Source organism: Tupaia chinensis, unplaced genomic scaffold, assembly GCF_000334495.1.
Source record: "Tupaia chinensis unplaced genomic scaffold, TupChi_1.0 Scaffold000290_1, whole genome shotgun sequence".
Lineage (NCBI taxonomy): Eukaryota > Metazoa > Chordata > Mammalia > Scandentia > Tupaiidae > Tupaia > Tupaia belangeri.
This window is the reverse complement of record NW_006159775.1, coordinates 5,422,676-5,436,365: the sequence shown is the minus strand read 5'-3', so window position 1 is coordinate 5,436,365 and position 13,690 is coordinate 5,422,676. Positions and strand designations below refer to the sequence as shown.

Below are 13,690 nucleotides of genomic sequence, written 5' to 3'. Positions count from 1 at the left end.
ATCTTCTCTTCTAACCCCTCTGCACTGTCCAATACGGTGACTGTTAGCCACATGTGATGAATTACATTTAAATTAACTTAAATAAAGTGAAAATTTCAGTGCCGCATTCATAATAGCCACATTTCAAATGTGACTGCCATACTGGGCAGCATAGAAGGAGAACGTTTTCACAATGCACAGTTTTATTGGAGAGTGCTATTGTAAAGATATTCAGAAGAGTAAGAAAGATAAAGACAAGAAAGAATCAGAGGCGGGCTAGTTATACATAAACTCCCTTCTCCACAGAGCTTAACCTCATTAGCTCTCTTGTGGCTGTCAAGACACCCACAGCTGTTGGGGTTTGGCCACGCCTCCTTTCCAGAAAGCTGTTGGAGGATGTTGCCTTATGAATCCTCTAGTTGGTTGGGATTATTGAAGCAGGACATTGAGTTAGGGGTGGAGTCAGGGTTGGGTTTAGGGAAGGATAATTCAATGGATGAAGATGACCTGTGCACGCCCAAACATCATGACTAGAATCCAAGGTGGATAAAACATTCACTTGACACTGGAAAGCTACAAGAGTAGGTCCTTTCATCTTTTGTGCCCAAAATGAGTCTTCTGTCATTCATAGGCCTACAATCCAGTACTGATGTGTTGTTCAGACTAAGTCATAAGTCGACATTCACATTCCATTTTACTCAGCTGATGAGAAACTCAACTTGCCCATCTCCTTGTATTTATTCACATCAATCGATTCTTATAAAGTGTATTACTCACTACAAGTAAACATATGTAGCTGATCTCCTCCCCTCTGTGCTCTGTAATGAACAGCATGACATTTCAGACTGCTGTTGAGAAATGTTCTTTGCTACATACCTGTAGTGAAATGACAGCATTTTATTTTGACCCTCTTACTTCAGAGACATCCTTCCTTTGGAAGACATTTTTAGCATCTTTTAGGTCATACTTAATATAATATCTTAACAGAAAGCTCTCTCTTTCCAAACTGCCATTTCTACTCTAGAAGCACCTAGCATCATACTTTTTGCCACTCATAATATTTGTACTAGACATTGCCAGGTGATGAGAAGAAATCCCAAGAAAATGTTCAAACACTGCCCTGTGAGGGCCACTATTTGCACAAACCACTATTTGCACTATTTGCTGAATGTGGTTTCCTATTTGCATGTGTGGGCAGCCATTTCTTCAGTGTTATTCCCTATGTCCTAATTGGCTCTCTGCATAGACTCTTGGCTCTGTGCTTGAGTATTGTCATCGACTTTTAACCCACCTCACCTGCAGAGCAGCTTTCTGTTTCCATGAGTATCTCAGGCACCGAATCTCACCTTAAAAACTAGCAACAGGAACTTAACTGCTGGTTTTCATCATTTACTTTTAATGTAACTTACTGAGATTTTATGTTTTGTTTACTGCATTTGAGAACGGCAAAATGTTAAAGAAGAAAATACTTGGGGAGAGAAAATATTTGTTTAGAGAGAAAATGGACTAAAACTGGTCACTTAAAGGGAATCGTTACTTACACAGAGCACTTTATAATTGTAAGTATATAATTTTGCTCTTTGAGTTAATGCTTTAAAAAATTATCACCGTCAACATTATCATCTTTTCTGTCTCTTAACAACTTAGAAAGAAGTTGAATCATTTCTAACACTCACAAAAATGGAAAGTTTATAATTTTCTGCTGTGTCCTGAGGGTTTGGCAACACACATCAGACCAATAATCCTCTTTGACTAGTATGAGCACTCAAACTATACTTGCCTTTTTAATATGAGAAGAAGCTAAACAACCTATAAATAAAAGCATAGGGTGAAAAACCCCTATATGACCGTTCACAGCTCAGTCATTTTCAGTACCTGCCATTGAAACCCTTTAGCAAAGGAGTGAGTCTTCCTTAGTCCATAGAGAGTTGCTTTGCAGCTGGAAGAAGGGTGTGTCTCTGAGCTTTTACCTGGGAGCAATGATGATCTTGTCAAGCATTTCAGTGAGACCAGCCCAAGTTTTTAGGGTGGGGATCCAGACTGGTTATACGTACCTTCAGTCCTTCTCCCAGAGGAAGGCAGAAACACCTCAAAGCCTGCATGTAAGAACATCTACTGCGAAATTATTTTAATCAGACACCAGCTGAGTGGGGGAAAGGAAAAGAACAGAGAAGAACAAGCAAAACTCCCTTGGTCTTGGATGTAAGAGAACCCAGCAGGGATGGACTGGCACCCCTTCCGAACAGCTGTGGTGCTGTTAATTTTCCTGGTAAGTGGGTTCTGTTAAAAAGCCTTTATATCATTCTCACTGTAAACAGCGAGAGCCTTTTAGAAAAGGCTATTTAGTGGCAACCTGTATATCTAACCAAACTCATTAAAAATTTATGTTAATGACAAGGTGATTTTATGAAGTTGATTTTTAAATAGTGTTTCTCTCTTTAATTGAAGACTCAAGATCACATTAGGGCATCAGTATCCATTCATCATATCACATCTCTGACGGTAAAGTCATGCTAAGTCATGCTAGGAAAATATTGAATTCAGGACATTCATATCACTACTTACTAGCACTTTGTTGTTCAAATTCTCTTTTGCAGGTGAGCTTAAAAACTGAGTATCTCTGGTATTTCCTGATTTTTAACCTAATTTTTATTTTCATTTCCTTGATGTATTTACTGGCAGGTTCACTATAATTTTTCAAGCATAAAACTAGGATCTATATAAATTAAAGTCATAGCAGTTCATGACTGGCCTCACTATCCAAACAATTGCATCTGCTCCAAATGTGGTTAGAATCCATACCACTAGTACTGTAAGCTCCACACTGCTAAACTATGATTCTATTTAAAACATTTTTAATTTTTAAAAATGACAGTAGAGGAGATTTATAAATGACATAGTAGGTGAAGGAATGTCTATAATTAAGGAGTAAGTATAGTTATTACTCTACTTATTCTTTCTACGGGAAAGTCAGCAATGATGGACAGAAAGTTACACAGTCAATGGTCCGGTGAATGTAATGCCATTATCATCACGTCCCTCATGTGTTACTTGTTTTCTCTTTTTGAGATAATACTAAATGGAACATCAAAACATTACATCAATTTCACTCTTGGAGAAGATTTTAAAAGTTCAGTTTCTCTCCCAGGATGATAAGTGTAATCCAAAAGATAGGTGCCAGGGAAATCGCCCTCCAGCTTGGCAGGATGCAGTGCTGTGGTTTCTATCTGTTTTTACTTGCTTAATTTTTGAACTGGAATGTTGGGTTTTCATAATAACAAGTTAGATCTTTGATTCAAGGTATACTGGTGAGTTGGAACTTAGCTTACTAACTAAGAGCATTCATAAACAGTAGATTTAGTTACAAATGAACATTAATAAACTGGTAGACTTAGTTCCAAGCTGTTCTTTAAACATCAGTTCTGTTTTATAGCCTTTTGGATCAGTGGATATTATAACGTGTGGTATGGCAGGGTTCAATGTGCATTATACAACATTATAAAACATACAAGTATTCACATATGACCAAATGATCACTTTTATCTTTGGTTTCATGTAAATTCAATCCATTAAGATCAATTAATTAAATTTTGTTCAGATTTTTAAGTGCTGATTTCATTGAATATATAAGATCTATCTCACTGATTTTGTGATTATTTCTAACTAATTACATCCCCTTAAATGGTATTTGCTAATTTTTCATGATTCAGTAAAATATTATCATTTTATTAAAGCAAGTATCCTCACGAAACTTTCTCTCTTTAGACACAGTTTCTAGGCATTTTTATTTTTCTGAGTCCACATGTTTTGTTTGTTTGTTTTGGGGTTTAATTTGGGGGCAGAAAGAAGGGTTGGTCATATTTTACTCTGGAATCAATCACAAGTATTTTATATGCCTTGTGAAAATTATTTTTCAAGGATATTTTTTGAGGGGGAGAAGTTTTTGCTATAGGCTGTGTGAGTTCGCCAGAAAGAGAGAGACAGAGAGACAGAAAGCGAGAAACCCCCCCTTAGGGGGGATGTCCATGCCACAATCCCTTCTCCTCCATTCTCCTCTCGGGATCTTGGACACGCATGCACACGTGCCCAGTATGAGTTTAAGCCACCGGGGCCAGAACTCAAACCGCAGTCGACTACATGGGAATTCAGCAACATAGTCATTACGCTAACTGCTGGTCCCTCTCAAGGAATTTAAGCTATCATGAAATAAATTATTTCATTTTCACTTTGACATCAACTTTTTTTAGTAAAATATTTCACTTTATAATGTTGTGTAGGTCATAATTTATTTTTATAATTGATTTTGCCAGATGATTTTTAAATTATTCCTTGAAGTTATCTGGGTTTTGCTTAAAATTTTTTTCTCCAAAGACAACCACCATCATAGCAAACTCTCCCAATATCCTGTGTGAATGTTGCTACCTCCTGGTGAATGTTTGCCTTTACCAAAAAAAAAAGAAAGAAAGAAAGAAAGAAAAAAATCTAAAGTTTATATTAATTTCAGATCCAAGTTGATAAATGAAAATCCATGTTAGAAAACATATTTGAACACTTTTGAAGACCTTTAGGACATTTAAACTAGAAGTAGCTTTAATTTAGACCCATTTGAAAGCTAGAAAACTATGTATTTACCGGAATATTGTGTAGTCTGCTCAATATGCTTGAGAGTTTTAGTCCTTCAAATTAATGCGTTGGAACAGGGAGAAAAAAATGGAAGAGCATCTCTTATGCTGATCAAGATTGCTACATGAATATTTCATTATTCAGACAAGTCTCTGGACGATGGCTTACACCTGCTAAAATATGGCAAACCAGATACATTTTGTCGATTCTGCATTTACTTTTCTTTTTCTCCGCTACCATAGACTCAGTGTTAAAAAGTATTTTTTCTATGCTGGAGGATAATGTTAACCTATGCACCAAATGTAAGAAATCTGTGTGGATGGTTGTGATGATGATCAAAAGTTTGTCACAATCATGCTGGAAAGCGAAATAGAAGTTGTAGCATTTCTGTAGTTCTAATGATACCTGACCAATTACTTGCAACTTTGCCAGGTTCGATTAGTTCATTCAATCAATACAAATCTCGAGGTGTCTTTTTCAACAAAGGCAAACTTTACAGCTTAAATTCAAAGAACAAAGAAACTTATTTTTATTATCACACATGATCTGATGTTATCAGTTCATCATACTAACTTCCCTTCTCCTCTTTCTATGGGTTAATGTTTCACTAAAAAAAAAAAAAAAAAAACTTTTAATCACTCAATAAACTAACTCCAACAGTTTGGACTCATCTGAAATTCTTTAAGATACGAACATGAGTTTTTCAAGGTTTTTCTCAGCACTCAGGCTCAAAAATCCCAAGAGGAAAATGGAGATGTGATTGCAGTACGGTCATTCTCCTTGGAGGGTAATTTCTCACTTTCTCTCTCCCTTGCTCACTCTCTCACTTTCTCTCTGGTGAGCACATGTGTCCTATAGCAAAACTAAAATATAATAATAATAAATTACAAATTTTATTACATAGTTTATCTACTAATTTGATCTAGACATCTTAAGTTCCCACCGTTGCGTTCACAGATGCCTAATGCAAGTAAAGGACTGAAAAAACAGTACAGACCAAACAGAAGATAAACAGAAGGGAGACTTCATGCTTATTTATGTGTGTATTATATTCCATAAGATATTTTCTAGAAAATGAGAGCAATCTTTTGGTTCACTTATTCAGAGAAATTAATGAACTGCATTTAAGCATAATCATTTCCACTGAGATAGTGTTCATAATAACTTTTTATCTTACTGCAGACTTAGGCTAAGCATCTTCTTTCAGCTTTATAAAAATGGGGAGTATAAATTTATCATCACTGAATTGATTTGCATTGCCCTCTTTTAGGTAATAAGAAACCTAAAGCACTGGGGAAATACTGTCTTGATAAATCTGAAGACCTGGACCTTAGAAACGAGATTCACCTATCTATCAAGACTTCTGAATCTAGAAAAATGGCACTCTTGTCAATACCCAGAGCACTTAATTTCTAATAACTTTTTCTTCACTACACTTAATTCAAGGATATTGTTGCTGAATATCCCTGTGTCCTAAGAGGCATTGCTTAATGTATAAGCACGAGGCCTGCTCTGCCTGGCATTGCAGTTAGACTATTACTCTCCTTTCGATTGCAGGAACACCCTTTCAGAGTGCTGGGTCATGCTGCCCTTGCTAGTTATGCTTGGCATGCAAATTCCTTTAATAGGCTTAAGCAGGTCAAATTTTTTTAAATACCATTGGCTGCTGATCCATGCTCTTAATTGGTCTATGAGAATAGAACACAGTCTTTTCCATTTATCTAATAGCAAACCATATCTCCATAAATTAATGACTGCTTGTTGCTCATAAAACTATTTGACTGTACATTATTTGAAGGCAAATTCTGTGTCCAATTTGCCTTTATATCTCTCATAGTGCTTTACACCAGTACAAGATTTCTCAGCAGATATCTAGCCACACAAAGCAGGGATAGCAGAAAAGAATTTTTTGATGGTTTATGTTTTCCTTCTTTTCACACTTTCCAGAAAAATCATCAAGGTATGAAGCATGGAAAGACTCACGTTAAATTTTCCCTAACATTTTTATGATGTAGCATTGCGTTTACTTGGTGTATCAACTAAGGCTTATCATAATATTTTTAGGATTTGAGCCCATTAAAAATCATAATCCAGCCTTGAAACCACTTATACATTCAATATATTCTTCGAAAGTAAACAAGCCAATGAATGAATAAGAGAAATTAACCCATTGAGGGGTTATTAGCTCCAAACTAATACTCTGTTAGAGGAGTACAAAGGAAAGACAAAAGAGAAAGTTTATAAGTAGATTATTATATCTTTGTTTCAGTTCACACCTTTGTGATATACCTAATAGTTTACAAATATATTAAAATTTGGTAATTAACAAAAACTACCAAGTAACTGTAGAAGAACACCTTACAATTATTAAATGTAAGAGATTTTTTAATAAATATTACTTATTACTCTCAAGTCTATTTTTATCATACATGAAATAGTCCAAACTTTAATATCCCTAAACAAAAACCACTAAAACTGAATATATCAGGGAATAACTAAAATTAGCATGCCATTTTGTGTCCTGTAGCTTTTCAAAAAATAAATGGATAGGACCCTAAAACAGTAATGAAGGGGAGGACAGGAGAACCATTCCACTGAATTTCAGGATTTAAAGGGCATTCATCCCAAATACAAATGAGAAAACTGAAGCACAAATTGACTAAGTGAATTATCCCAATGCCAATATCCAGTGAGCAAGATAGCTAAGTTATACTTGATCCGTTTGACTCTATGAATCTTCATCACAGCCTCCATGGCATGTATTCGAACTTATTCTGAATCCAGACAACTCCCTTAATTGCCAGGAAATGACCACACCCTTACTCAAGGGATCTAGAGGATCTAAGTCATTCAGGACCATGTCCTCAAATTTCCCTTTCCTAATTCACTGTTTATCATCTCCATCCTTCCTTTCTTCCTTACCTCTGTCTTCAAAGTCCTTTCATCTTCTGCCTGATCCCTCCTGTTCTTTCCATTATAACGCCTCTGTTAAGTGTCTTCTATCTGAACCTCTCTTCTTTCACATCAATTAATTTCTCTCCTCTTTCTCAGTTTGCAAAATAACACCGTTCTCCCCCTCCAAAAAAAGAAAAAACTTCCTTGAACTCTATATCTAATTTTACCATCTCATTTTTCTATTTCATCACTAATTCTCCTGAAAGAGTGCCATCTTTGTACTTTTCCCTTCTACTTTATTCTCCAATTCTTTTCAGTCAGGCAAGTGCCCATTTTACCTCACTGAAGATACTCTCTTGCAGATCACTGACAATCTCATGACTCCCCAAGACCCTGCTTTTTCAGATCATCTGACATTTGTTCACACGTCACATGTCTTTCAATTCCCCCTTCCTTTGATTCTTCATTGTATTATACAAGAGTACGTAAAACAATTGATGGAAAAATGAGATGAAAGTATCTGTTTATTTTGGTGCAAAAAAATTTGAAATCCATGTATTTTTTGTTCATAATATGCATTTCCCATGACTTTTTGAAGACCCCTCATCATTTCCTCCTGTCTCTTTGGCCAGTCTTTCTCCACTTCTTTGTTTCTTATTTGATGTCCTCATTTTCAGTTATATAAGTGTAAGCATTCCCCTATTTATTCCTCAGCAACAGCCTGTATACTCTACTTTAGGAGTGTCACATTCTCCCATGACTTCTACTGTTCTGCCTGAGCAGATATATCTCAAATCTGCATAGCCAGCCTGAACTTTCATTCAATGTGCCGATACATATTTCAAATCACTAAGCCTCTTTACCTGGGCATTTCTCTGGCATCTCAAGTGAAATCTGTTCTAACCTGCAGAATTCTGCTACTGCCTTGTTCTGAGCTCTACAGTTTAAAGCTGCCATCACTTAAAATTTCCCCCTTTCACTTGAGACTTCCCCATTCTACCTGCTTATAAACCCTGTCAGTTCCATCTGGGCACTGTCTCTCCTTGAGCTTACCCTATCCATTCCCACTGCTCCTGGTGGGGGGGAGGTGAAAAAGGGGGGCTCCTCCCACCCCTACATTCCATTGACACAAGACTCTCAGCCTCCCCTGACCTGTAATCACTGCCTCTTCCCACCTTCCCAACTAACTGTTGTCAGGGTAATTTTTTAAACCCACAATTTTATCATGCCCTTCCCATGATTGAAATACTTCAATGTGTTCCTACTGCACACAGGGCTTTGTTGTTAGAACTGGGAAGTTACCTTTGCATAGTATAGTTTACCCTTGTCATTTTACAAATGAGAAAACTAAAGCTCAAAGAATTTAGAAAATACACTGAAGGTGTTCTGACTTACCAAATGCTCTTTTTATTTTATTATTTTGCCTTTAGAAGTTTAAGAATGACTTTGTATCAGAATTTATCCAAGACTCTGAGCAAAAGAAAATAAGCTTAGGTCAACCCACCAAGTTTAAGCAGCGTTGGCAGTTTTTTAATTACCAATGTAACTGGAGTCTGGCACTATGGAGAAACCTATTTGGTCTTTTGCCTAAATTGTCTCTTGTGGGAAAAAGGATGACCCAGCTTCATAAAACTGGAAAGGTTTCTTAGTCATCTGGCATAGCTACCCAAAACAAACACCAGCACTAACATTTCACAGCAGTTAGAGAAGTGCAACAACAGATAACAGACGCATACACAGTTTTGTGGCTATGAAGAAATGACTTCCAAATAAAGAAGGCACCCCTATATCCCCATCCAACACCTACAAGCAAAAGACAAGGGAAAGTACTCATAAGTTCACAGGTAGCAAGACGTATGCATTTCACATTAACATCATCTCAGTTCTAGACGTGAGGTAGACACTGCAGGTAGCATTTTAGGTACATGTCCTAGTCATTTGGGCCATTTTTCTCTGTGTTACTACTGTCATATATAAGGATTACTAATTACAAAGACGATGTGAAAATAAATTAAAATCAGAATTTTTGCGTTCCCAAAGTTGTAGTATCATTTTTTTGTATGATAGAGAGCATGTGCACTAGAAAAGTGAGAGAGAAACTCACTTCACAGAGTTTGAGATTCCTCTTCCCCATCCTACTAGCTTGTCAGATCTTAAGCACCCTTGTACACACACTTGGAGTGTTTTATGGATGACCCAGCAATCTGAATCTGAGGTTGACTCTGCGGCTTGCAGTAGTGCAGCTCTTTTCACTATGGACTGGGCCATGGAGGCTGAGCCAATGTTTGTTATTATGTCTTAGTATTGTATTTAAAGGAATAAGCTAGCTTATACATTACTGTAAAACCCACAAGCACAAATTTCAGTTAAATTGTATGAAATTCTACTTAGCTCGAAGTTAATATTCAAGTCTCAATGTCCTTATCTGTAAAATGAGGATACTGCTAATGGCCATGTGCATGTTTTACAAAGACAAAAATGTATGGATTTCTCTAGACATAGTGCCTAATACTTATTTATCATTCAGTGACTTGTAACAGTGATAATAATAATAAATAAATATATTTCATGAGTATGTAATTCCCATAATTCATTATTCCTATAGTACTCATATTGATCATAGATAGATATTTTCTTCAATTATTAAATATGGGGCAAATTTAAAAAGAGACTAAAATTTAACATTTTTTAATAGCAAAATTTAAATCAACTACAACAAGCAATTTTCAGGGTCAGGAGCTGGCATGAAGTTTGAGGCCACTGGATCATACATGAGATTAAGGCCCAGAGCCAGTGGCTTGAAATATGCTGGGCATGCATGTGTGCTTGTCCAAAATCCCACCAGGAGGACGGAGCAGGGATCTTAGCATGGCCATCCTTCCAGGGGTGATTCTCACTTTCTCTCCCTCTTTCTCTATCCCCAGCAAGTGCATGTGCCCAATAGCAAACAAAAAAGTAATTTTCTACATTCTACAATGACTATGATTGGTAGCTTTACATATGTATGTGTGTATGCTAGAGGGCACGTGTGCTCTCCAGATAGAGACAGAGAGATGAAAAGAGAGAGTGAGATTAAAGTTCCTCCCATACAGAATATTCACACCACAATGCTTTCTTTGCCATGTCTTACTCATTTTAGGATTTTGAGTATGCACACACACACACACACACACACACACACACACACACACACATACCTCCAGTGTGCTTCTTAAGTCTTCAAGTCTGTCACTTGAACCACATGGTCGGCCATGTGGGATTCAGCTACCTTATCCACCAGGCCACAGAGTTAGCTCATTAGTAATTTTTAAATACAAACGGTAATTTTCCTATATTCATGATACAAATAAAGTCCAATTATGATAACTGTTTTCATGCTTTCTAATTCAACACTGATTTTTAAAATATTTTACAATGTCTTAAACAAGTATATATATACATTAAACTCAAAGCAAGTGAAAAAGTATCTTAAAATTTTCAAGAATATTGGAAGGAAAACTTTTCATCAAGAATTGGATTGTGAAGGAGAAAATGTTCTGAAGCTTTCTGGATAATTTTCTGCTTCATATCCTTTCTTCACTCCAAGTTCTTTTCAGTTTCTATCTGTGACTAGTTAGATCCTAAAACTGTAGTCAGAGGTTTTAGTATTGTAACATATTGCTGAACATCACTCAACAGCACCGGAGTATCCCTAGTTCTTCAAACACAAGTCTTACTTCAGAGAACCTGCTTCAAGCCTGGTCGAAAGGCTTGAATCCCCCTGGGTTCTAGCTTCAAATATCCTACCATGTGACTACCTGTTTTGGAATAAGCCAAGAACAAAAATGAGATTTCAAAATTGAAAGGTAAAAAGGAAAAAATTTCTTAGTATGATCATCAAATCTGAGAAATAAATCTGATCCACCCGGCATAATAGTTCTAACAACTCACAGACTAGAGTTTCTGTTTTGGGGAAATGATTAAATAACATGATTTTCAAAGTAGTCCATTGAAACTAATGGTTACATTCTTACTTTTTTTGTAGGTGGTGGTGGAAATTAACAGTGAATTTCGAATTCAGGTAATGTATCGCAAATTTGCTTTTCCAAATTAAAAAAAAAGATGTTTTTTGTGGAAGTTAAAAACATTTTCTAAAGAAAAATCCATTTTATAAGTTAAATTAATGTAATGCTAGATTTAATAAATTATCAGGATTACCAATTTTACCAATTAAACATCTTCCCTTTTGACATTTATAAATAACACTCCTTCAAGAGGCAGGATGTTTTGGGAAACAGATATGGCTTATTACCTGTTGATGATGACAGGTATAGTATTCTCAACTGGATTGGTCTGAGAAGTATTTCATGATGGGTAAAGTCTTTTTACAAGCAAAATGAGAAATAGTGATTGACTGTTTAAAAAAATAATTGGAATAATAATAATAATGATCGGGAAAAACAATGAAAAGATATTGAATGATGAAGTGGGGAGATTAATGTCTCTGTACTGACTGACATGCATGGCATTTCCTTTTGAAAAAGCAATGTAATACACTGTAAAGTTATATGCAATCCAATGTAATATTAACAAGATTATGATGATAATAAATAAATAAAGCTCCAGTGGAATTTAAATTATGAATAAAAGTTAATGGATGCTATTGCTTTATCCTGCCTATTCAAGGAAAGAGATTACAGTGCTAAAAATGGCACCATCAAGTGGCGTACAATCAGAAGGCAAAAACGGGAATGGATCAAGTTTGCTGCAGCCTGTCGTGAAGGCGAAGACAACTCAAAAAGAAATCCAATAGCCAAAGTAAGTATCGACCCCAAAACATAAAATTGAAAATCTGAAAGAGAGGGATTAAAGTTACAAAAGAACCTGGTTTTTAAATATTCTATGAACATGTCTCACTCAGAAGCTATAACATAGTTGAGATCCATTGTCATTCTGATGATAAAAACTTCATCTCCAATAAAGGATAAATCAAGACATTTAAGCACTCAGGTACAGTTAAACACTGACTCACCTCATTGGTGAAATTAATATACAGAACCATGTCTATCCAAAACTCTAGGTGAAAAAAATATAGAGAGATTTAAACAGTGAAGTAGCATTCAAGACATTCAAAGGAGCCACTTCAAAATATGCTCTTTTTGCCTCACAATCTATTAGAATTGAATTCCTACTTTTCTGTTTATTTATCAACATTTGTACATATGTGATGTGCCCACTGCCAGACTCTCCTTTTAATTTCATTTTCCTTTACCTTTCTCTCTACACCTGTACACACTCAAAATATACACACAGATTCACATAGATCTGAATATGCATATACTGACGTACACAGACACACATGTTCACACAGATGTTCACGGATTTGCCCCAGTAGATGTGTTAACATTCATACACTACTTTACACTACTTTATATCAAAAAGGGCTCGGGATCAGCAGTTAGCATAATGGCTATGTCGCTGGACTCCCATGTAGTTGACCGAGGTTCAAGTCCCGGACCTGGTGGCTTAAATTCACGCTGGGCACGTGTGCGTGCATGCCCAAAATCCCAAGAGGAGAATGGAGGAGAAGGGACTGTGGCATGGCCATCCCCCCAGGGGGTTGATTTCTCGCTTTCTGTCTCTCTGTCTCTCTCTGTCTTCTGGTGAGTGCACGTGCCCTATAGCAAAAACCTCTAAAAAAAAAAAAAGCTCCTGGTTTCTACAGCCATTAATTTGGAGAAGTCTCCTTATGCTACTATATCTCCCCCATTTTCAGAATGAAGAGTTTTTTGTGTTTTTTTTTTGGGGGGGGGGAGATTTTCACTGTAGGGCACGTGCGCTCGCCAGACAGACAGAGAGAGACATAGAGACAGAAAGCGAGAAATCACCCCCCAGGGGGGATGGTCACGCCTCAATCCCTTCTCCTCCATTCTCCTCTCGGGATCTTGGGCACGCACGCACACGCGCCCGGCGTGAGTTTTAAGCCACCGGGTCTAGGACACGAACCGCGGTCGACTACGTGGGAGTCCAGCGACATAGCCATTACGCTAACTGCTGGTTCCCTGGAATGAAGAGCTTTGATGCATAGCCAGATAACTCTTGTCACTTGAAACTTCCTTCTAAAACTTTGCTTTTTACAAAATTTTGGAATCTGAAGATCAAAATTTACAATGACAGCATTGCTACACTCCCAAAGAGGGTACGGAGTTTGCTT

The 13,690-nt window shown here is 36.7% G+C and overlaps 1 protein-coding gene across 2 annotated transcripts in view; it reads left to right on the top strand.

Moving 5' to 3' along the window:
• Positions 1-2,018: 2,018 nt before the first annotated feature.
• The window catches only part of DSG1 (desmoglein 1), a 39,305-nt gene continuing 27,633 nt past the window's right edge, over positions 2,019-13,690 (top strand). For both annotated transcript variants that reach the window (XM_006150575.2, XM_006150576.2), the window contains exons 1-3: positions 2,019-2,248; positions 11,522-11,557; positions 12,163-12,294. In XM_006150575.2, the coding sequence (XP_006150637.1) occupies positions 2,201-2,248; positions 11,522-11,557; positions 12,163-12,294 (216 nt within the window). In that variant the 5' untranslated portion in view covers positions 2,019-2,200. The remainder of the gene's footprint in view (positions 2,249-11,521; positions 11,558-12,162; positions 12,295-13,690) is intronic.